Source organism: Galleria mellonella, unplaced genomic scaffold (assembly GCF_026898425.1).
Source record: "Galleria mellonella isolate WM207_F2 unplaced genomic scaffold, CSIRO_AGI_GalMel_v1 utg158, whole genome shotgun sequence".
NCBI lineage: Eukaryota > Metazoa > Arthropoda > Insecta > Lepidoptera > Pyralidae > Galleria > Galleria mellonella.
The window spans coordinates 1,688,590-1,713,572 of record NW_026442003.1 but is presented as its reverse complement, the minus strand read 5'-3'; the positions used below and the strand labels follow the sequence as shown (position 1 = coordinate 1,713,572).

Sequence of the window (24,983 nt, the reverse complement as noted above, 5' to 3'; positions counted from 1 at the left end):
AGTAAGTATGTTAAAAGCAGTCGCTACCAGGCGACTAATCCAAATTTTTGCTTAGTGCAGTATTTTTTGCACATTGCAGTTTCAGAGAAGTTTCCTCCCGCGAACACTGATGTTGTGGAATGATATTCCTGCCGTACGTACTACATACATATACATACATACATACATAGACATAATAATTTTACGAGGACAGAGGATGATCTTTTAATCTGCTCTTGAATATATCCAGCGATTGACTTTCATGCATGCTTGCGTCATTGCTGCTCATGTCTATAGGCGACGGTTACCACTTTTCATCAGGTGGGCCGTCAGCTTGTTTGCCATTCTAAGTTGTATAAAAAAAGAGAGTTCCATAGTGTAGCCGCTTGAACCGTAAATGATCCACTATAGCATGAGGAGGTATGAGGAGGGATTTTAAGAATAAGGGACTTACTCGATCCACTGGACATGCCAGTGGAAACAAGGGAATTGAACCGTTCACAAAGACAAGATGGTGAGGAAGAATTAAAAAGTACAGAATACCAGAAAGATAAAAGATGAAAATCACGACGTTGACGAATTGGGAGCCATTTAAATTTGCTTCTGTAAGAGAAGACATGATCATGTTTTCTAAGTCCATAAATAAAACGTATGCACAAATTCTGCAGCCGTTCCAACTTATTTAATTGTTCCTCTGTGACATCCAGATAATATACGTCAGTATAATCAAGAAGAGGTATTAATAAAGCTTGGGCGAGTGTGATTTTTATATCAATAGGCAAGAATTTCTAAAAACGTTTGAGCGAGTGAAAAGAATAGTATAAACTCCTACTTATTCCATTGAACATATCGTTCACCCCAGGATAAGTTACTGTCAAACATGATTCCAAGAATATAGAATAATATTTTTTTTTATACCACTGAGGTGGCAAACAAGCATACGGCCCACCTGATGGTAAGTAGTTACTGTAGCCTATGAACACCTGCAATACCAGAGGTATTACGCGTGCGTTGCCGACCCTGAAGAAACCTCTTTATCCCCCTTTTGAAGAACCCCATGCTGTTGTCTCTTGGGGAAACCTCGCCAGGGAGCTCATTCCATAACCAGAGTGTTTGTGGGAGGAAATATCTCTGAAACCGCGTTGTACACGACCATTTAAGCTGTAGAGTATGAGGATAAACTCCCTATCGATGGCGAGCCGTACGATGGTAGAAAGTGACTGTGAGCATCATATTGAACAATTCTTCTGAGCACAATCCATTGTATAGGCGGTAGAACACGCAGAGTGAGTCAAAATCTCTCCTAAGACTTAAGGGTTCAATGCCGCTTGTAAGCCTGGGACTTTTGTTCATAACAGTGTATACTGTAAAAAAGATCAGATTGTTTTATTTATTTAACTCTTTATTGCACCATAAACAAAAATATACAATGACAAGTGAATAATTTAAGTGAAATACAGTAACATAAATACAGATTGAAATATACACATAAAGGTACAAAAGGCGCTAAGGCTAGGGCGCTAAGTCTTATCGCTAGGGCAATCTCTTGCAAACAACCTTTGATTAAAAGGAGAACAGATAGAAGTGGGCAGGTGGCGCAAGAGTGAATCAATAATTTTTCGTGCATAAAATATAAAAACCTGTAATGCACAAAAATATCAAATACATATAATTTATATATATAATATATATAAACATAAACATACACATATAAATACATACATAGCACACACAAGGAAATTTGTAAAGTAAAATGTTTTGACCTCTGTTAGATTCCAAATTGCATTAAAAATTAACAAGGGTGACAATATTTTGCAACGATCCCCTCAACTACATTAATTACACCAAATTCATGTGTTTGTTTCGAATGTTTGTGCAAGGTGCAAATTTTTGTATTTAATTGTTCCTATTTTGTATAAATTCACTTGGTTGAATGAGTGTTGTATGGTACTTCTGGCACTGCAACATGAAGCTCTCGCTAGTTCTCCTGGTAATATCGGTAAAATTCACCATTTATATTATTTATTTACCATACCATACCATACCATACCATATCAGCCGTTAATTGTCCACTGCTGGACATAAGTCTTCCCCATAAGGGGAGTTTTGCCAGTAGTTGCTACACTTGGCAGGCGGGTTGACAACCGCAGTTAGGTTTTTAAAGATGTTTTAAGAAAGACGCTGCTGCCCATCCCTCGCCCTCCCTTAGTCTCTTCTTACGACACCCACGGGAAAGGAAGGGATGGCCTATTTTATGCCCGGGTACACATGGCGATATTTATTCATTTATTCATTTATTGCACAATAAAACTTTGTACAAGTGGCGAGCTTAATGCCATATGGCATTCTCTACCAGCTAACCATTAGGTGGAAACAGAAAGCGTATAAAGGGCGTATCCCTCGTCCTCGCTTAGACGCCTCTTACGACACCCATGGGAAAGGAATGGGTGGCCTATTCATAGAATAGGGATTGGACCACACGGCCAATTTATTATATCTATGAATTATAAATCCTTTTGATCAATAACAGAATCATTTTCTATAATTAGAGATTGTTTACCACAAAAAAAAACCGACAACGATTCTATCTTTTTTTTTTATACAACTTGAAATTACTGTAAATTCTATCCTATTTAAGAGCTGCGCTCTTGTCGGTGGTGCTCTTGCCACTCACTACGATTTGCAGCGAGTCTCTTCACCTCTTGATACGACACGACACCAACTCCTTCCTTGATCTGCCTGATGTAACTATGTTTTGGTCTCCCTCTACCCTTCTTCTTTCTATCTTACCTTCTATTATAATGTTCATAAGTTCGTCGTGTCGTATCAAGTGTTCGAACATTTTTGCCCTTCTGACCTCAATAGTTCTTATAATTTGTCTCTTTTCCTTAACCCTAAGCAGGACCTCCTCATTGCTAATTCGATCTCTCCAGCTAATTTTCTCCATCCTTCTTCAGCACCACATTTCAAAGGCTCTAAGTTTAGCCATTTCTTTCTGAGTTAGTGTCCACATCTCACATCCATACAAAGCTATACTCCAGATATAGGTCTTTATAAGCCGTTTTCTAATATTTTTTGTTATCTTAGCCTGTAAAAGTCGTTTTTTGTTATTGAGGGCTTGTTTGGCCATAGCTAGCGTCTACATCCGGAGTACATCTGGAGTCACTTGTGATTAAACTGGCTAAATATTTAAATGTGTTCACCTGTTCTAATTGAGTTCTAAAAACTAAACTACTCAACGGATTTTGATAAACATTCTATCTGACCAATCTTTAAGTATACCCTTTCGGATAAAATGGAATTTTCCAAATCGGTTTACAACTGTCTGAGTTATGGGATAAAATATACGACCGAATTCAGCCTCCTTATTTTTGTATTCGTTTGAAAATACCAGAGGGAGACTTTGTACAAAAGTCGTTTGCTTGGGTACCTCTGTCCCATTCGTGTTTCAACCGTAAAGCAGTTATGTTTGCATGACTGTGTTTCGGTTTGAAGGGTGGGATATGGCGTGAATTTACAGGGTACAGAGAAATAAAACCTGAGTCCTCAGGAATGGTAACGCATGGGGGGTATCATAAGCGAAACGGTATACTCTGTTATGTCGATGGTACTGCTCATGTCTATAGGCGACGGTTACCACTTTCCATCAGGTGGGCCGTCAGCTTGTTCGGCATTCTAAGTTATATAAAAAAAAAAATTACTTTCTTTTACAGGCCTTCGTGGCTGTTCAAGCTGCTCCTAGACCAGGTAAGAATATTATTATATTTATTTATTTAAAGGTGGCCCAGGACCGTTCCTGGACACCTACATCCACTGACTCCCTGCAATGTATTTGAGATCGTCACTCCATCTAGTGGGGAGTCATCGTAGACGGCGTTTACAAAACAGTATAATAGTTAAAAGAGATTTCTATAAGGTTTCAGTTTTTATTCATAAGGGGGTTAATTTTTGGGAATGACTACAGCAAACTGTGTTCATGGTTTTTTTACTATAAGAGACATTGATCATTTGTTTCTTCTAATGAAAATCATTGTATAAGCTCTTTTAATATTCTGTTCCATTAAGAAACTATAATAATAATATAAATGCCACTTAATAACACCAATAGCCTAGTCTACAAGCTAAGATGTTATGAGAAACCAGGTAACGAAGATAAAAGTTATAAAAAATATGATTTGGTTTATATCCAGAACCAAACGTCATATCCATCAGCAGTCAATCCAGCGAGGCAGCTAGCAGCAGTAGCAGCAGTAGCAGTAGTAGCTTCGAAAGTTCGAGCAGTAGCGGTGGACAAAGCAGCAGTAGTTCGTCCCAAAGCAGCAGTTCATCCAGCGCGTCCGAACAAAGTCAGTCTAGCTCCAGAATCATCAGCAACGGAAGCAGTGGCAGCAGCAGCAGTAGCAGTTCTTCTCAAAGCAGCAGTTCCGCTAAGTCATCTGAGGAAGAAAGAGAATCTAGCTCGAGAAGCAGCAGCAACGGCAGTAGTAGTAGTAGCAGTTCTTCTCAAAGAAGCAGCAGTGCTAGCGAATCTGAAGAAGAAAGAGAATCTAGGTCGAGGAGTAACAGCAATGGAAGCAGTAGAAGTAGCAGTAGCTCTTCTAAGAAAAACAGTAGTTCATCTAGTGCATCTGAAGAAGAAAGGGAATCTAAATCAAGGAGCAACAGCAGTGGAAGAAGTAGTAGTAGCAGTAGTTCTTCCGAAAAGAAAAGTAGTTCCTCTAAAGCATCTGAAGAGGAAAGGGAATCTAAGTCAAGAAGTAACAGCAGCGGAAGAAGTAGTAGCAGCAGCAGTTCCTCTCAAAAAAGTAATAGATCTTCGAAGGCAACTGAGGAGGAAAGGGAATCTAAGTCAAAAAGTGGCAGCAGCGGAAGAAGTAGCAGTAGTTCTTCCCACAGGAACAGTAGTTCCTCTAAATCATCAGAAAAAGAAAAAGAATCTAGTACAAGAAATTCCCAAAGTTCTAACAGACAGTCATCTTCATGGAAAAAATCTGAGGAAGAAGAAGAGAGACTGAGACGCAGTAAATCTAAGGAATCTCAAAATTCGAGCAGCAAATCCTCTGAACGATCTAGCAGTAAGTCATCCTCTTCAAGAAGATCTGAAGAAGAAGAAGAAAGATGGAGGAAATCCAAGAAATCTGAAAGGTCTAACAGCAAATGTAAGGAATCTGAAAGTTCGAGCAGTAAATCCTCTGAAAAATCTAGCAGTAAATTATCTTCTTGGAGAAAATCTGAGGAAGAAGAAGAAAGATTGAGACGCAGCAAATCCAAGGAATCAGAAAAGTCTAGTCGCAAATCCTCTGAAAGCTCTAGTAATAAGTCATCTGCTTGGAGAAAATCTGAGGAAGAAGAATCAAAATCAAGAAACCGTTGGAACAAGAAATCTAACAGTAGCTCCGAAAATAGTAACAGCTCTAATAACAGTAGTAGTTCTAATAATAGCAGTAGCTCTAGTAATAGTAGCTCAAATAGTAGCAATTCTAATAACAGCAACAATTCTAACAACAGCAGCTCAAACAGTAATAGTGATTCTAACAGTAGTTCAAATAGTAGCAGTGCAAACAACAGCAATTCCGACAACAGCAGCTCAAACAGTAGTAGTGGTTCCAATAGTAGTTCCAACAGTAGTAGTTCCAACAATAGTAGCTCTAATAATAGCAGCAGTTCCGAAAACAGCAGCTCCAACAGTTCCAGCGGTTCCAACAGTGGCTCAAGCAGCAGCTCAAACAACAGCAGCTCCAACAGTAGTAGTGGTTCCAATAGTAGTTCCAACAGTAGTAGTTCCAACAATAGTAGCTCCAATAATAGCAGCAGTTCCGATAACAGCAGCTCCAACAGTTCCAGCGGTTCCAACAGTGGCTCAAGCAGCAGCTCAAACAACAGCAGCTCCAACAGTAGTAGTGGTTCCAATAGTAGTTCCAACAGTAGTAGTTCCAACAATAGTAGCTCCAATAATAGCAGCAGTTCCGATAACAGCAGCTCCAACAGTTCCAGCGGTTCCAACAGTGGCTCAAGCAGCAGCTCAAACAACAGCAGCTCCAACAGTAGTAGTGGTTCCAATAGTAGTTCCAACAGTAGTAGTTCCAACAATAGTAACTCCAATAATAACAGCAGTTCTAATAACAGCAGCTCCAACAGTAGCAGCGGCTCCAACAGTAGTTCAAGCAGCAGCTCAGATAACAGCAACTCCAACAGTTCTAGTGGTTCTAACAGTGGCTCAAGCAGTAGCTCAAATAACAGCAGTAATGGTTCTAATAGTGGCTCTAGTAGCAGCTCGAACAACAGCAGTTCCAACAGTAGCAGCAATTCCAACAGTGGATCAAGTAGTAGTTCAAATAACAATAGCAGCTCAAACAATAGCAGCAGCTCAAACAACAACAGTAGCTCTAATAGTAGCAGCGGTTCTAATAGTGGATCAAATAGTAGCTTAAATAACAGCAGCAACTCAAACAACAGCAGCTCCAACAGTAGCAGCGGTTCTAACAGTGGATCAAATAGTAGTTCAAACAATAGTAGCAACTCAAACAACAGCAGCAGTTCAAACAACAACAGTAGCTCTAATAGTAGCAGCAATTCCAACAGTGGATCAAGTAGTAGTTCAAACAACAGCAGCAGCTCAAACAACAGCGGCAGCTCAAACAACAGCAGCAGCTCAAACAACAGTAGCTCCAACAGTAGCAGTGGTTCTAATAGTGGATCAAGTAGTAGCTCAAATAACAGCAGCAGCTCAGACAACAGCAGCTCCAACAGTAGCAGCGGTTCTAACAGTGGATCAAGTAGTAGTTCAAACAACAGCAGCAGCTCAAACAACAGCAGCAGCTCAAACAACAGTAGCAGCTCAAACAACAGCGGCAGCTCAAACAACAGCAGCAGCTCAAACAACAGTAGCTTCAACAGTAGCAGTGGTTCTAATAGTGGATCAAGTAGTAGCTCAAATAACAGTAGCAGCTCAGACAACAGCAGCTCCAACAGTAGCAGCGGTTCTAATAGTGGATCAAGTAGTAGTTCAAACAACAGCAGCAGCTCAAACAACAGCAGCAGCTCAAACAACAGTAGCAGCTCAAACAACATCAGCAGCTCAAACAACAGTAGCTCCAACAGTAGCAGTGGTTCCAACAGTGGCTCTAGTAGTAGCTCAAACAACAGCAGCAATTCAAACAACAACAGTAGCTCCAACAGTAATAGCTCCAGCGATAGCAACTCAAATAGCAGTGGTTCCAGTAGCAACAACAACAAGAACAGGTAACGTTATTTTAAAGTATAAAGTAAATATGCTAAAGATTATCCTCTAATGGCTTCCACATTAGAAATATTTCTTGATTGTTCTCATTATGGTGAGTGCAATGCTCATATTTTGCAGAAATAATTATGCAGAAAACAGGCATCTCTTACGGATATCTATAACTAATAATTAACTATTTTTTTTGCATAACTAGCTCTATTAAATATCCAAATATGAAATGCGAAAGTGACTTTGTAATAACAGTATCAATTTTATTGTCAACAGCAGCTCCAAGACCTCTTCATCAAGCAACGCAAGTTCCCAAGCCAGTAGCAGCAGCACCAAAACTAGCAAAAACGGCAGCTCATCCAGCTCGCAGTCTAGTAGCGAATCTGGATCGCAGTCTAGCGCAAGTAGCAGCGAGAAACGTAATGCCGATGGCAGTGAAAGCCAAAGCAGCAGTGCTAAGAGTAGCGCCGCACAGAAAAGCAGCAGTAGCAGCCAAATTAAGAATGCAGATGGCAGCGAGAGTAGCTCAAGTTCCAGTAGCAGTTCTGCAGCACAGGCAAGCGCGAATAGCAGCGAACAACGTAATGCAGACGGTAGTGAAAGCCTAAGCAGTAGCTCTCAGAGTAGCGCCGCACAGAAAAGCAGTAGTAGCAGCCAGACCAAGAATGCTGATGGCAGCGAAAGTAGCTCAAGCTCCAGTAGCAGTTCTGCAGCACAGGCAAGCGCGAATAGCAGCGAACAACGTAATGCAGACGGTAGTGAAAGCCTAAGCAGTAGCTCTCAGAGTAGCGCTGCACAGAACAGCAGCAGTAGCAGCCAGATTAAGAATGCAGATGGCAGTGAGAGTAGCTCAAGCTCTACTAGCAGCTCAGCAGCACAAGCGAGCTCAAGCAGCAGTGAACAAGTCAGCGCTGATGGTAGTGAAACCATAAGTTCGAGCAGTAGCTCGTCTAGCTCCTCCAGTTCTTCCTCTTCTTCGAGCTGGTCCAGCGATTAGATTGTGTCGTTACAATGACTAAATACTGTACTAATTTATCCTTCTGCTTGATCTAGAAAGATTCTAGAAAATACTTATAGGACATTCGTATTTCATACGATAAAGGCATCTTGTAGAAAATAGAAGATTCGATCTTTTACGGGATTTGTAGAATATCGTAAATCTTTATTTTTACAACCGATCGACTTGGCATCGTACAATGGCTTTGTTTTCTGTTCGTTTTAATCGATTAAAGAGAGCATGTTGAAATGAGATTTAGTAAATACAACAATGAAGAAATATACAATCAGGAGTTAGCGCAATGCACATCGAAACGTCGGCAATAAAGAAGCGAGTACGTGAATTTACTGGGTACAGAGGAATAACACCTGAGTCCTCAGGAATGGCAACGCATGGGGGGTATCATGGGCGAAACAGTATACTCTGTTATGTCCATGATACTGCTCATGTCTATAGGCGACGGTTACCACTTTCCATCAGGTGGACCGTCAGCTTGTTTGCCATTCTAAGTTGTATAAAAAAAGGAGTACGTAGAAAGGTTTTTTCATCGCGTTAAGTCCCAATTGTGTTTTTAAAACAATGATATTGTTAAATAAACTAGAATCTGTATCATGCGATATGTATACTCTTTAATTATTTGAAGCATAATTTGAAAAAGACAAGACAAAAATAATAATGTTAATAAAGTTGAAATAAAGATTATCATATATTCGGCAGTTTTCATTATTAGTTTTTTTTCTTGGATTTAAAAATATGTAGTCACCTGTGACGCCTATGTAAGACCCCCTAAGCTAGAAGTATTAAAATATAAAATTTGGTTTGGTTTGTGAATTTATTGTGAAAGGGAAGGAAAGGAAATCTAAAGTCTATGCATGCATTTTTATTAATTTAGGTGCATTTTACAATTATTGAAATTATATCAAATTTAGACATGTACAATATATGAGTATATGTATGTATAAATATGTATATTCCAATGATACATTGATACTAAAATTAAGTATTTTTAATATATTATTATTATCATATTATTTATCATTATCGCCATATCAGCCTTTAACTGTCCACTGCTGAACATAAGCCTCTCCCTTGGGGGGGTTTTTCCAGTAACTACCACGGTTGGCAAATGCAGTTAGGTTTTAGTGATGTTTTAAGAGAGACGCTGCTGCTCATCCCTCGACCATCAAGTTCCCTTAGTCTCCTCTTATGACACCTATGGGAAAGGAAGGGGGTATTATACTATATATACTATACAAATATTAAATTTTATTCTATTATATATAAATAAATTGAAAAAGTAGATGTTGAGTTTTTTGCGGGTTCTTAGCAGATAATAACATTCCGAACACAGCGGTAGGATCATAAAAAATATTGTTTAAAAGAGTTTTTTTATATACAACTTAGAATGGCAAACAAGCTGACGGCCCAACTAATGGAAAGTGGTAACCGTCGCCTGTAGACATGAGCAGTACCATGGACATAACTGAGTATAGTGTTTCGCCCATGATACTACCCATGCGTTGCCATTCCTGAGAACTCAGGTGTTATTTCTATGTATCCTGTAAATTCACTGCCATATTCCACCCTTCAAACCGAAACACAGCCATGCAAACACAACTGCTTCACGGTAGAAACACGAATGGGACAGAGGTATCCAAGCAATTGACTTTTGTACAAAGTCTCCCTCTGGTAAAAGTGTTATAGCCTACTCACACATATTTATATCTACATAATTATTATATAAACATTATAAACACAAACACACATACATACATAATTTATATTTTATTATATATTTATTCTATAACTGACAAAAATGTCGTATCGGACGACACACCGCGTTGTGCATTGGAGATGTGCACAAAACCGGTTTTTAGCCGCCATGACAGGGCAACTGCGTGAGCGCTTCCCCTCTCACCGCGAGAGTCGAAATTCTACCGCCTTGTTTATAACTTGTGTCGCTCGATATCTCACTGCTTTCTAAATGTTAACATCGTGCTTATTAACTTTCATCTTTGTCTATCACTGTATCATCCTTCTTTCACTCCTTCTATCTATTGTGTTGTTGACTGTATTGTGTGTAATCTTCCTGTGCATTAAACCACTGTGCTAGCTACTTGTACTGCTTATTTTCATCGCTTGATAAACATCATCGTTACGCGGCTTATCAACGCAGCCATACTATAAACACGCATCCTTCACATCAACATCCATACTGGTGACCCTCCAAGGACACGAAATTCATCATGAGTGATAGCAGTGATTCAAATAAAACGTCGCAATTTCAAGATGGACATAGCGAAAAGGTGACCTTTCGTCGAACGCCCAAAGTGCGCGTTTCCACTGCACGACAAATGACGTCCGACATTTCAACGATAAATTTGAAAGTTCCCGTTTTTGCACCAGACGACCCGGAAATATGGTTTGCTCTTCTAGAAGGTCAGTTTAACTTGCATAATATCACAGATGACTCAGATAAATTTACATACGTAACTTCCAGTCTTGACGTACAGCATGCAAAAGCCGTGAAGGACATAATTTTAAATCCTCCGGCCAGTAAACGCTACGATAAAATTAAAACCGAGCTGATCAAACGTTTATCTGCCTCGCATGAGAGAAAAGTCAAGCAACTTTTGACACACGAGGAACTTGGGGATAGAAAACCGTCCCAATTTCTGAGGCATCTTCAAGATCTTGCTGGATCATCAGTTCCTGAGGATTTATTAAGGACTATTTGGAGCAACCGACTACCACAAAGTATCCAGACCGTGTTGGCATCGCAAACTACCCATTCATTGGAACAACTCTCGGACCTGGCTGACCGAATTCAGGAAATTACCACACCTTGTCACGTTGCAGCCACTTCATCAAGTATGTCATCCTCTAATAGTTCATCCCGGGAGATCGCAGAGCTGAAGAAGATGGTTGAGCACCTGGCATTAAAGCTCGAAGAACATACCAAGGCATCACATCGACCCAGCCATCGTTCTCGAACGCCACGACGTCGTCATTCTTCACGACAACGATCGAGATCGAACTCCAGCTACCGCAAGTTCCCTATTTGTTGGTACCACTCAATGCATGGAGCCGACGCACGTAAATGTTTGAAGCCGTGCGACTACAAGGCGGGAAACTCCATGGGCAGTCGGTAATGGCGACTGACGATTGCTCCTCCCCCCTTGGTCGCCTCTTCGTCACCGACCGCAGTTCGAAGATCCAGTTTCTGGTGGATACCGGTAGCGACCTTTGCGTCTACCCTCGATCTGCGCTGCGTGAACGACGAGTCAAGACGGACTTTCAATTGTGCGCAGCTAATGGAACAAACATCGAGACATATGGTTACGTAGAACTTAATTTAAATCTAGGCTTAAGGCGTAATTTTACATGGCGCTTCATTGTTGCAAATGTAACCAAAGCTATTATCGGTGTAGATTTTTTATGTCACTATAATTTAATAGTAGATTGTCGTAAGCATCGCCTTATTGATAACATTACCAATTTACATACTAGTGCATGTTCTGCTAATAATGATACATTTTCTGTAAAACTTGTCACGGGCAACACAAGATTTCATCAAATTTTAAACAAATTTCCCGAAATTACTCGCCCTTCAGGCACACCGTTGACTCCAAAGCACAACACCGTCCACTACATTAAGACAACAACAGGCCCACCTATATCTTGCACTCCTCGAAGACTGGCTCCCGACAAATTAAAAATAGCTAGGCAGGAATTCGAACTTATGCTCAATAATGGTACAGCACGTCCTTCCAAAAGTCCCTGGGCTTCGCCGCTACACCTTGCTCCTAAAAAGGATAACGGCTGGCGACCCTGTGGTGACTATAGGTTACTCAACGCAAGGACGATACCAGACCGTTATCCTATTAGGCACATACACGATTTCGCCCATAGCATCTCTGGTTGTAAGATCTTTTCCACAATAGATTTAGTTAAAGCTTATAACCAGATCCCGGTTTTTGAGGAAGATATACCGAAAACTGCAATTGCCACACCTTTCGGACTATATGAGTTCCCGTTTATGACGTTTGGTCTACGTAATGCTGGCCAAACGTTTCAAAGATTTGTCGACGAAATGACTAGAGGGCTTGATTTTTGTTATTGTTATCTTGACGATTTTCTAGTGTACTCCAGAGATGAAGCCGAGCACGAATCCCACCTTCAGCAGCTCTTCACCCGCATGAAGGAATACGGTATCCTCATCAATACATCAAAGTGCGTATTCGGTGTAAGTGAAGTCACATTTTTAGGTTACCATATCTCTGCGTCAGGAACTAAACCTCTAGATTCCAAGGTTCAGGCCATCAAGGAATTCCCTGCACCAATAAACGTCAAGCAACTAAGGCGCTTTTTGGGGATGATGAACTTTTATAGGCGATTTATACCGCAAGCCGCTCAAATTCAAGCTCCCTTAAACGCCTTACTCGCTGGTTCAGTGAAAGGATCCCATCCAGTCAATTTACGCGACGACACTCTTCTTGCTTTCGAACAATGCAAAGAAAGCCTTTCTAATGCTGCATTACTCGCACACCCAGACTGTCAGGCTAATCTTGCTCTGGTAACAGACGCATCTGATTTAGCTATGGGTGCAGTTTTGCAGCAATTCAAGAACAATCAATGGCAACCCCTTGCTTTCTTTTCGCGGAAATTGAGTCCCTCTCAACAAAAATACTCGCCCTATGACCGCGAACTTTTAGCCATCTACGAAAGCATTAAATACTTTCGCCATATGCTGGAAGCTCGACATTTCGTGGTGTACACTGACCACAAGCCGCTCAGTTTCGCTTTCCGTGAACGAAAAGCCAACTGTTCGCCCCGTCAGTTCCGTCATCTCGATTACATCTCGCAGTTCACAACTGACATACGACACATCTCAGGCAAGGACAATGTCGTAGCCGATACACTGTCCCGTATCGATGAACTGCAGATGCCAATCGACTTAAGTTTATTGGCAAAGTCACAAGCTTCCGATAATGAGCTAACTGAAATATTAGGTGGTGATTTATCACTCCGCCTAAAGAAGTTAAAAATGCTTAACAGTAACATTGAACTGTTTTGTGACGTGAGCACTCCATCACCAAGACCTTTTGTGACGAAGCAATTTCGTAAACAACTTTTCGATAGTCTACATAGTCTTAGCCACCCAGGCGCTAACGCGAGCGCTCAACTTGTCGCTGAGCGATTCGTCTGGCCAGGAGTGCGTAAAGACTGTCGAGAATGGTCACGAAATTGCCTAGCCTGTCAACGTGCAAAGGTAAATCGTCACGTGTCATCTCCCTTAGGCACGTTCAATCTACCTCGCGCACGATTCGCTTTTATCCATACGGACATCATAGGCCCATTACCACCATCACAAGGCTATCGCTACTGCCTTACAGTAGTAGATCGTTTCACACGCTGGCCCGAAGTCATTCCGATGACAGATATGACAGCTGAAACCGTTGGGAAGGCATTATTATCGTGGATATCCAGATTTGGATGTCCAACTGATATTGTCACTGATCGCGGTAGACAGTTTGAATCCGCACTTTTCCAATATCTTGGAAAAATGATTGGATTCAAACATCGTAGAACAACCGCGTATCACCCAGCATGTAACGGCTTGGTGGAACGTTTTCACCGGCAATTAAAAGCTGCCATTATGTGCCACGCTGATGTGAATTGGGTAGACACCTTACCGTTAGTGCTCTTAGGTGTTAGGTCGGCTTATAAAGAGGACTTACATGCATCATCAGCCGAATTAGTGTATGGCGAACCATTACGTCTCCCAGGAGAATTTTTCCAGGCGACAGTACCTGAGTCCACCGACATTTCAGACTTCACTACCCGTTTACGTCAATTCGCGGTGAAATTGCAACCATCTCCCGCGTCGCGTCACAATAAAGATAAAATCTTCATTTACAAAGATCTGCAGTCATCTAGTCACGTCTTCTTACGAGACGATTCAGTTCGAGGTGCTTTACAACCCCCCTATACCGGTCCATACGAAGTGGTCGAACGTAACAATAAAACATTTAGGATATTGGTTAAGGGTAAAGCAGTCACGGTATCTATAGACCGCCTCAAACCGGCCTACATACTGACAGAGCCATCCCCTTCGCCTCAATCCGTACCTATTCCTACTCCCATTCCCCCACCTAACCCAGATCCTGTTCAGCAGGATAAACTTGCTCAGGGTACCATTAAAAAGACCCGTTCGGGACGCGTAGTTCGATTTCCTGACTACTATTGCCCATAATTCCTCTGACTACCCCATCATGAAATGTGGTCGTGAGCATATTTTTTCATCGCCCGTAGTTACGGTCTTTGGAGGGGAGTGATATAGCCTACTCACACATATTTATATCTACATAATTATTATATAAACATTATAAACACAAACACACATACATACATAATTTATATTTTATTATATATTTATTCTATAACTGACAAAAATGTCGTATCGGACGACACACCGCGTTGTGCACATCAACATCCATAGTGTTGTTAAATCTGTTGATAGTACGATATACAAACCTACAGCTGATACCAAGTTTATGAAGTGTGCGGAATATGACCGACGGAATACGTCCATACCCACTTTGTGCAAGGCGATCACTGCAATCCTATTTTCTTTAACACCCAATTCTATATAGTGATATGAAAATGAACACGAAAAAATATGGGGAATGGCGCGAAATCGAAAGAAGTTTTAAAAATAATAAACGTGTTCCCAATTAAAAAAAATTAAAAAGTGGAAAAAAAGAAAAGTTTTTATCTAATAGTAATAATATTTATGATCAGACTAGTTATATATGGACGAATAGCAGCGTTCCTTTTAAAATATCACTAAACCTAACTATCCATCCCATATCATCTAGCCCAGACCTCAACCCTTTAGACTTTAAATTATGATCAGTTTTAGAGGACATGACTAGAACCTGACCTAAACGACACGGCGACATTGGGTCTCTTAAAAAATCTTTGGAGCAAGCAGTGGCAAAATTTCCCTTGGAAACAGTGCGTAAATCCATAGATTCGTGGCTAGACGTGGTTTGTTTAAAAGCCAAAGGTAGTTTTTATACCACCGTTAGCTTTAAACTTTTAGCCAAAGGATTTCGAATAGAATATTTTTTTTATTTTTTGCTGAGTATAAATATGTATAAATTTTAGTAATATTACATTACTTCATAAGAAAAAAGAATTTATTTGTAACAGAACTTATGGCTGAACTAGGTAGACTGTCGGAGAAAAATATGGTCAAGGCTTGATCACCGTAATTCCATCCTTATCAAGGGAATGTTATCTCCCTTTTCTTTCAACAGACATAATAGGGAGAAATCTATAGCAACCTATAATAATTAGGTAGACAGCTTTTTTTATGAAGGGTAATCCGAATTGATGAATGCAGATAACACATGATGTATACTCATGTAAGGACAAAGGTTTTCGGTTCTCGGTTCCCACAAAGGAATTGGCGTGCAACTGGATAGATAGATTAGGAGTAAGTTACTGAGAACAGAATTGCATATAACTATTTTATATTGCATATACGAATCTCTTTCATAGGTTTTAGTAAAAAAGTGTAATTTTATTTCGTTTTTCATTGGTTGGTTTTACGAAAATGTGCTTTTATAATAACGAAAACAACATTACTGATGCCCATAAATTCTTTATTTTCGAGTGCTATTTTTTATCATTTACAACTAATTGCTTGATGGCTAGAAGAGTACGCTCTATAAATTTAATTCTACTTTTACTCTATCAAAAATATTTTGATCATTTAACAACATTTCTTATTATTATTTTCAATACTCGTATTCTTCGGTCAAATAACTACAGTATATATTCTAAAACATAGCCTTTTAAGAATGCCAAGTTAATTGCTAATCGACTTCGACAATCAATGTAACAAAGTCAATTAGTGTAAGGTACGACACAAGCGAGTGATCTATGCACTGGACCAGCTTGAGGATGATGACGATTCACTAGAAGAGCTTGAGGAGCTTGAAGAGCTGCTGCTGCTTTCGGTTTCAGATCCATCAGCGCTGACTGACGATGAGGAAGTTGCGCTGGCTTGGTTCGACGCATTGCTGCTGGAGCTCGAGCTGCTCTGACTGCCATCAGCGTTTATGACCTGGCTACTGCTGGCGCTGTTCTGGGCGGCACTGCTGCTAGAACTGCTGGATTCGTTTTCGCTACCGTCAGCGTTGATGGTCTCACTGCTACTTGCACTGTTTTGGGATGCGGCAGAGTTGGATGCGCTTGAGCTGGAGCTGCTGCCGTCGGCGCTGACCCTCCTGCTGCTGCTGCTGCCGGCTGCTTGGCTACTGCTGCTTGACGAGGAGTTACGGGAAAGACTGTTGACAATATTAATAACACGATCAAAATCTGATATTTTAATTGCTGTATAGGAATTAAGATCGATTTAATAGAAAATGCACAGGTTTTTTGTCACTTTGAGCGGACATTTGTTTGGAATCGAAGAAAAGATGTTCGTAATGTTAAACCCACTAATAAGTTGAATATGTTGCGGGTGATAATAGGCGGCGATAGTCCTTTATTTTCAGGCGAGCCGCAAGCTCGTTTGCTCCCAGTGTTATAAAAAAAAAATATTTAAATTACCTGCTGATGCCGCTGGAACCACTGGAGTTGCTGCTGCTACTGCCAGAACTATTGCCAGCAGTGCTACCGCTGCTAGAGTTGTTTGAGCTGCTGCTTCCACTAGAGTTGTTAGAGCTGCTGCCACTAGAGTTGTTTGAGCTGCTGCTTCCACTAGAGTTGTTTAAGCTGCTGCTTCCGCTAGAGTTGTTTGAGCTGCTGCTTCCACTAGAGTTGTTTGAGCTGCTGCTTCCACTAGAGTTGTTTGAGCTGCCGCTTCCGCTAGAGTTGTTTGAGCTGCTGCTTCCACTAGAGTTGTTTGAGCTGCTGCTTCCGCTAGAGTTGTTTGAGCTGCTGCTTCCACTAGAGTTGTTTGAGCTGCTGCTTCCACTGGAGTTGTTTGAGCTGCTGCTTCCACTAGAGTTGTTTGAGCTACTGCTACCGCTGCTGGAGTTATTAGCGCTGCTGCTGCCACTGGAGTTGTTTGAGCTGCTTCCACTAGAGTTGTTTGAGCTGCTGCTTCCACTGCTGGAGTTGTTTGAGCTGCTGTTACCACTAGAGTTGTTTGAGCTACTGCTACCGCTGCTGGAGTTATTAGCGCTGCTGCTGCCACTGGAGTTGTTTGAGCTGCTTCCACTAGAGTTGTTTGAGCCGCTGCTTCCACTGCTGGAGTTGTTTGAGCTGCTGCTACCACTAGAGTTGTTGGAACTACTGCTGGAGTTGTTTGAGCTGCTGCTACCACTAGAGTTGCTGGAACTATTGCTTGAGTTGTTTGAGCTGCTACTTCCACTACTGGCATTATTTGAGCTACTGCTGCCACTAGAGTTGTTTGAGCTGCTACCACTGCTGGAGTTGTTAGAGCTGCTACCGCTGCTAGAATTGTTTGAGCTGCTACTTCCACTAGAGTTATTTGAGCTGCTGCTACCACTAGAGTTGTTTGAGCTGCTGCCACTAGAGTTGTTTGAACTGCTGCTACTAGAGTTATTTGAGCTGCTGTTGCCACTGGAGTTGTTTGAGCTGCTACTGCCACTAGAGTTGTTAGAGCTGCTGCTGCCACTGGAGTTGTTTGAGCTGCTGCCGTTGCTAGAGTTGTTTAAGCTGCTACCGCTGCTAGAGTTGTTTGAGCTGCTGCCGCTGCTAGAGTTGTTTGAGCTGCTACCGCTACTAGAGTTGTTTGAGCTGCTGCTTCCATTGTTGGAGTTATTTGAGCTACTGCTTGAGTTATTTGAGTTGCTGCTTCCACTGCTAGAATTATTTGAGCTACTGCTTGAGTTGTTTGAGTTGCTGCTTCCACTGCTAGAGTTGTTTGAGCTACTGCTACCACTAGAGTTGTTTGAGCTGCTGCTTGAGTTGTTTGAGCTACTGCTACCACTAGAGTTGTTGGAACTACTGCTTGAGTTGTTTGAGCTGCTACTTCCACTAGAGTTGTTGGAACTACCGTTTAAGTTGTTTGAGATGCTGCTTCCACTGGAGTTGTTTGAGCTGCTGCTTCCACTAGAGTTGTTTGAGCTGCTGCTGCCACTGGAGTTGTTTGAGCTGCTTCCACTAGAGTTGTTTGAGCTGCTGCTTCCACTGCTGGAGTTGTTGGAGCTGCTGCTTCCACTGGAGTTGTTTGAACTACTGCTGCCGCTGGAGTTGTTTGAGCTGCTGCTACCACTAGAGTTGTTTAAACTGCTGCTACCACTAGAGTTGTTTGAGCTACTACTTCCACTACTGGCATTGTTTGAACTACTACTTCCACTACTGGAGTTTTGAGATGAGCTAGCACTGTTTGCACTTTGAGAAGCTTGGCTACTTTGTGAAGCTAAACTAGATCCAGCGCTGTTGGAGCTCTGAGATGCTTGGTTAATAATGGATGATCCACCATTGATCAAACTCTGAGACGATTGTTGGGAAGATGAGCTAGATGCAGCATAGTTTGAACTCTGAGCGGATTGGCTACTTTGAGAAATCAAACCGCCGTCAATCAGGCTCTCGGATGAGCTACTTTGGGAGGAGCTGGATCCGGAACTGCTCTGAGATGATTGGCTACTGGAGGAGATGCTGGACAGGCCATTATTTTCGATTTCGGAGCTGCTACTACTGCTGCTACTGCTGCTGCTCGAGTTTTCAGAACTACTGCTAGATGACTGAGAGATGATGACGTTGGGGTCTAAAAATAAAATATACCGTATAAGTTATTGTATTAATAAATTGATGCCACTGCTCATTTTTTTTGCGCACTCATAAAATTATTAGATATTGGCTATTTCAAAATTAACTCTGAATTTACAGCTTATCAAACATAATTTATAATAAATTACCCAAATAAAATATATTCTAGATGAACAAGACAACCGTAGATTGTTAAACGATCTGACGAAAATTTGATGAGCAAAGGTTACTACAGTAAGTGTACAGATGTTTTTTGAAATTATAAAGAAGGGACAAAATAAAGAAATGAAAATAAACCAGTATTTTTTTATTGCACATTCTGACTTTTTATACAACTTAGAATGGCAAACAAGCTGATGGCCCACCTGATGGAAAGTAGTAACCGTCGCCTATAGACATGAGCAGTACCGTGGACATAACAGAGTATACTGTTTCGCCCATGATACTCCCGTGCATTGCCGTTTCTGAAGACTCAGATGTTATTCCTCTGTACTTTTTAAAATATACTGCCATATCCCACCTTTCAAAACGAAACACAGCTATGCAAACACAACTGCTTCACGGTAGAAACACGAATAGGACAGAGGTGCCCAAGCAAACGAATTTTGTACAAAGTCTCCCTCTGGTATATATATGTAGAATACACTAAGTACATATTACGAGTGTAAATGGTACTCACTTGCTCTTGGAGCCGCCTGGACAGCCACGAAGGCCTGTAAGAGAAAGAAAATCTAAGCATTATTCATGAAAGAAAGACAGAGCATTTTTTTATTAAATTTATATATTTATGTATGTATATATGTATATATATGCATATATAAGGATACAACAAAAAGCGGTCCACCTGATGGAAAGCTGGAAAGTAGTAACTGTCGCCTGTAGGCAAGAACAATACCATGGACATAACAGAGTATACTGTAATATTCAAGGGGAACACATGCGTTGCCATTTCTGAGAACTATGTTGTTATACCTCCGTACCCTGTAGTTTCACATGCTTTTACATATCGCATCCATGGTTTTGTGGTCCCAGCATAGAATAGGCCACCCCTTCCTTTCCCGTGGGTGGATGGGCAGCAGCGTCCCTCTTAAAACATCTCCAAAAACTAACTGCGGTTGCTAATCCGCCTGCCAAAACTGGCACTGGCAAAACTTCCCAAAAGGGGAGGCCTATGTTCAGCAGTGGACAATGATGCCTGATATCATTGTTATCATCGAACCCTTTGAATTGAAACACAGCCATGCAGGAATAGCTGCTTCACGGGAGAAACACGAGAGGGACAAGAGTATAGACAGAAACAAAAATAGTTAACTAGATATTAAATTGAAATGTAATGCTGAAGAAAGGTGGAGAAAATTAGCTGAAGGAATCGAATTAGTAATGAGAAGGTCCTGCTTAGGGTCAAGGAAAAGAGACAAATTATAAGAACTATTGAGCACAGAAGGGGAAAAATGTTCAGACACTTGATACGACACGACGAACTTATGAACATTATAATAGAAGGTAAGATAGAAGGAAGGAGGGGAAGAGGGTGACCAAGGTATAGTTACATCAAGTGGAACAAGGATAAAGTTGGTGTCGTGTCGTATCAAGAGGTGAAGAGACTCGCAGAAAATCATAGTGAGTGGCAAGAGCTCCACCAACAAGAGAGCAGCTCTTAAATAGGATAGATAGATGAATATTAAATTATACTAGACTAAAATATAATTATAAATGAAATTCTTACCGCTATAACCAGAAGAGCTACAGTGAACTTCATTTTCCTTTCGGCCTCTAGTAGTAACCTGACCGCTATCTCCCATCGTCGACATTTTATACTAAATTAAAACAATGCCCCTAAAATTTTGCACACTTGGCAAACACGAAGAATAAATATGTCTTGGAGGTTGCATTTAACAAAAATTATGTTAAACATTCGACTTTGCACAGATGTTTCTCTGAATGTAAAGTGTTATATGTCGAAAATTAAGAAATTTGTGCAATATGGATTTTATTGTTAAAATAGGTATATTAAGGGTTCTTCAGGGTCAGCAACGCGCATGTGACACCCCTAATGTTGCAGGCGTCTATAGGCTACAGTTACCATCAGACGGGCTGTATGCTTGTTTGACATCTTTGTAGAATAAAAAAAATTTAAGGCAAGCCGTTCATCTCATATATCTTTGATAGTGCCGTGAAAGAGTACAGTTCGCGCTTAACGGGCAGAGGCGCGTAGTCAATTTTGTGCTCACATCACAGCCGTTAAAGATTAAGGGCCCCGAAAGGTCCCGAAACTAGTCGAGCTTTCTTGACCAAATTACAAATGAAACCAGTAGTTATTATAATATATTAAAATAATTTACCATTTCTTTTACAACTTCCTTTTGTCCCATAATGTTGGAGTTTTAGTGGGTATTTAATATCATCTCTTTAGAAGAGGGGGGGGGGGGCGGGAGTGGAATGTTAGTAAGTGAATAATTTTTAATTGGATAAAACTATAATGGTAACCCCGCCCGTGATATCGGTATACACTGGCAAGGCACAAGTGAAGAACGATAGGTAAGGATGAAGTGAGGTTACTTGGTCCGTCGTGATAAATTTACCAAGAATTTTTCTATCATTCTCAGTGATTTCCATGGAAGACTAGCTAGATAACTTGTTTACTAGTTGGAGAAACAACGGTTGATTTACCATTCCGATTTTATACGACTTAGAATGGCAAACAAGCTGACGGCCCACCTGATGAAAAGTGGTAACCGTCGCCTATAGATATGAGCAGTACCATGGACATAACAGAGTATACTGTTTCGCCCATGATACCCCCATACGTTGCCATTCCTGAGGACTCAGGTGTTATTCCTCTGTACCCAGTAAATTTACTGTCATATCCCACCCTTCAAATCGAAACACAGCCATGCAAACACAACTGCTTCACGATAGAAACACGAATGAGACAGAGGTACACAAGCAAATGACTTTTGTACAAAGTCTCCCTCTGGTAACATAGTAACATATGACTCCCAAGTAACATATGGAAATTAGATAAGCCTTCTGATAGCTCCAACGGAATTGGAAACCACTTCTTTCGGCTATCTGGACCGAGTATGTTCTCAGTTACACTACGAAGTACTATCAGTTGGTAAATTTTAAAACAACTTGTTTAATCATCATAATCATCACCGATAGACGACGTATGCGCCATCTATCGGTGTAGTCTACAAGACTACAGTGCAGTAAGAATTCTCAAGTTCCACGAACCCACAACCACCTTATTTATGGAATAAAATTATTACGCTTTACGCTGGTGAAGCATTAATCCAAAGAGCCAGGGATAGTGCCCCGGATTTAAAGAAGCAAAGGGGTTCGCCCCGAGGCAATCATCTAACCTTCTCCACCAGGGGGGGGTTGTTAATAATGGAAACTAAGGGCCCCATTGCTGGCAATATACCCAACCAGGTCGACCTTCACATGATCCCCCTGAAAATCATCGTGCTGAATTGCAAGTGCACGATGGGCTAACTGACCTATCTTTTCATCCTCACCTATCATCATTCACTGGTGCCTCCCCAGTGTATACCGATAGCGTAGGCGGGGTTCCATTCCATCATTACCCATTAAAAAAATCCTTCCCCACCAGGAGGCCCAGAATGTCCGCATACGTAAGAATTTTTGTTGAAATCAGATTAAAAATATTTGAAAATATTATTTTTAATATTTATTATTAAATGAAATTAAAGGAAATAAATTTATAAATGTTTTTAATCTATTAATTGATCGATTAATCGAATCTTCATTATATCATTATATTAGCCAATAACTGTCCACTGCTGAACATAAACTTCCCTTTTGGGGTGTTTTGCCAGTAGTTGCCATGCTTGGCAGGCGGGTTGGCAACCGCAGTTAGGCTTTTGGTGACTGCCTATCTCTCGACCTTTAAGTTCCCTTAGCCGCCTCTTAAGACACCCAATGGAAAGGAAGGGGTAGCCAATCTATGGCCGGGACCTACACGGTGATATATAGGGGGGAAAGGGATTGTCAGTAAGGCTGTTTAATAGCCCCGTTACTAGCAATAGTCGACCTGAAAAGGTTTTCAGGTCGACCTCCACGCGGTTCCCCCTGGAAACCATCATGTTTAATTCTTGTCGAATTCATCATGGTGGGCCAACTAACCTGCATTCTGTCTCACCTATCATCTTCCACTGGTGCCTCGTCGGTGTATACCGATAGCGCGGGCGGGGTTACCAATCCATTTTCACCCATTAAAAAAAACACGGTGATATATTCTCGTATATACAGGAAAATGTAAAATATGGAGTTATGCCATTTTATAGCATTACACAATTATAATAAAAATTGGTTATCTATATGCATATATAACGGGAAATAAGTACTTTTGTAGTTTCCGACAATTGTTTCGAGTTAATCCGGAAGTCTTCAGAGAGCGTACAGTGTTTTTTCAGTGGATGATAATGGAATGGTAACCCCATCCCGCGCTATCGGTTACACCGGCGGGGCGGGGGGAAAGGGATTGTTAGTAATGGGGAGATTAGTCCCCATTGCTATCAATGTATCCTATCAAGTCGACCTCCACGCGGTTCCACCTGGAAACTATCGTGACTAATTTATCGTTGAATTCGTCACGATGGGCTAACTGACCTGCCTTTTCATCTTCACCTATCACCTCTTACTGGTACCCCGCCAGTATATACCGATAGCGGAGGCGGGTTCACCATGCCATTTTCATTCATAAAAAAAAATATACCGGCGGGGCACCAGTGAAGGTTGATAGGTGAGGATGAAGCAGATCAGTTAGCCCATCGTGACGAATTCAACAAGAATTGTTCACGATGGTTTCCAGGGGGAACCACGTGGAGGTCGACGTAATAGAGCATATTGCCCACGCGAATTTTACTGTTTCTTCTTTCAAAGATTCCTGTAGTGATCTTTTCAAGGTCTCTGTTCTTCCCTGCTGCTCTCTTTTGAGCTGTCCAACAGTCTGCTACGCGAAGCCTACTGTTTCTTCTTTTAACGATTCCTGTAGTGATCTTTTCAAGGTCTCTGTTCTTCCCTGCTGCTCTCTTTTGAGCTGTCCAACAGTCTGCTACGCGAAGCCTACTGTTTCTTCTTTTAACGATTCCTGTAGTGATCTTTTGAAGGACTCATTTCTTCGCTGCTACTCTCTTCTGAGCTGTCCAACAGTCTGCCACGCGAAGCCTACTGTTTCTTCTTTCAACGATTCATGTAGTGATCTCTTGAAGGACTCATTTCTTCGCTGCTACTCTCTTCTGAGCTGTCCAACAGAGTCTGCCACGCGAAGCTTACTGTATCTTCTTTCAACGATTCGTGGAGTGATCTCCGGCATCCTTAGAGACATGTTCCTACCATTATACATACATACAACGAATAAAAAATTAATATAAGTTTAAAAAATTGGTTATCATTTAGAATTTTATTAAGTACGACTTTATTTGTCCTCACTATGTATGTATTTATATCTATAATAAGTTTACTATTGTAATCTTTTGGAGGAAACAATAAAGAGTATCTATCTATCTATCTTTTTTTTTTATACAACTTAGAATTGCAAACAAGCTGACAGTCCACCTGATGGGAAGTGGTAACCGTCGCCTATAAACATGAGCAGTACCCCATGAACATAACAGAGTATACTGTTTCGCCCATGATACCCTCCATGCGTTGCCATTCCTGAGGACTCAGGTGTTATTCCTCTGTGCCCTGTAAATTCACGTCATATCCTAACGTTCAAACCGAAACACAGCCATGAAAACACAACTGCTTCACGGTTGAAACACAAATGGGACAGAGATACCCAAGCAATCGACTTTTGTACAAAGTCTCCCTCCCTACCTATCTCACTCACGACATACGCACGGGCTTTTTAACGACCATGTACATTTTGACGTAGTACATTTAAATAAATATACATAATGTTAACAGTTGTGTCGTTCCGGCATAGAATGGGCTACCCCTTACTTTTTCATGGGTGTTATAAGAAGCGATTATGGGAGCTTATAGTGGAAG

General features: G+C 41.1%; 4 protein-coding genes and 1 non-coding gene across 6 annotated transcripts in view; 3 read left to right on the top strand and 2 right to left on the bottom strand.

Annotated features, from left to right (window-relative positions):
- LOC113513811 (motile sperm domain-containing protein 2-like) overlaps positions 1-24,983 on the top strand; it is a 201,504-nt gene that overhangs the window by 85,146 nt on the left and 91,375 nt on the right. The gene's annotated exons all lie outside the window — the stretch shown is intronic.
- Positions 1,904-8,930, top strand: LOC113509728 (dentin sialophosphoprotein). Of its 2 annotated transcripts, none has more exons than XM_052892434.1 (4): positions 1,904-1,978; positions 3,693-3,726; positions 4,170-7,221; positions 7,490-8,930. In XM_052892434.1, exons 1-4 carry the CDS (start codon positions 1,913-1,915, stop codon positions 8,205-8,207), a joined length of 3,870 nt encoding a protein of 1,289 aa, XP_052748394.1. In that variant the 5' UTR covers positions 1,904-1,912; the 3' UTR covers positions 8,208-8,930. The 2 variants fall into 2 exon arrangements, with proteins under 2 accessions (XP_052748394.1, XP_052748393.1); XM_052892433.1 differs by having other exon boundaries at positions 7,487-8,930.
- Positions 10,454-11,359, top strand: LOC113522363 (uncharacterized). The gene has a single exon (XM_026908038.1). It carries the CDS (start codon positions 10,454-10,456, stop codon positions 11,357-11,359), a length of 906 nt encoding a protein of 301 aa, XP_026763839.1.
- On the bottom strand, positions 15,458-15,536 carry LOC113522367 (U6atac minor spliceosomal RNA). Its single transcript, XR_003402409.1, has one exon. It is a non-coding gene; the product is annotated as a U6atac minor spliceosomal RNA (small nuclear RNA).
- On the bottom strand, positions 15,860-20,763 carry LOC113522365 (uncharacterized transmembrane protein DDB_G0289901-like). Its single transcript, XM_052892436.1, has 4 exons — positions 20,689-20,763; positions 19,642-19,675; positions 16,833-18,960; positions 15,860-16,567 (listed from the first exon to the last, which is right to left on the bottom strand). Exons 1-4 carry the CDS (start codon positions 20,719-20,721, stop codon positions 16,159-16,161), a joined length of 2,604 nt encoding a protein of 867 aa, XP_052748396.1. The 5' UTR covers positions 20,722-20,763; the 3' UTR covers positions 15,860-16,158.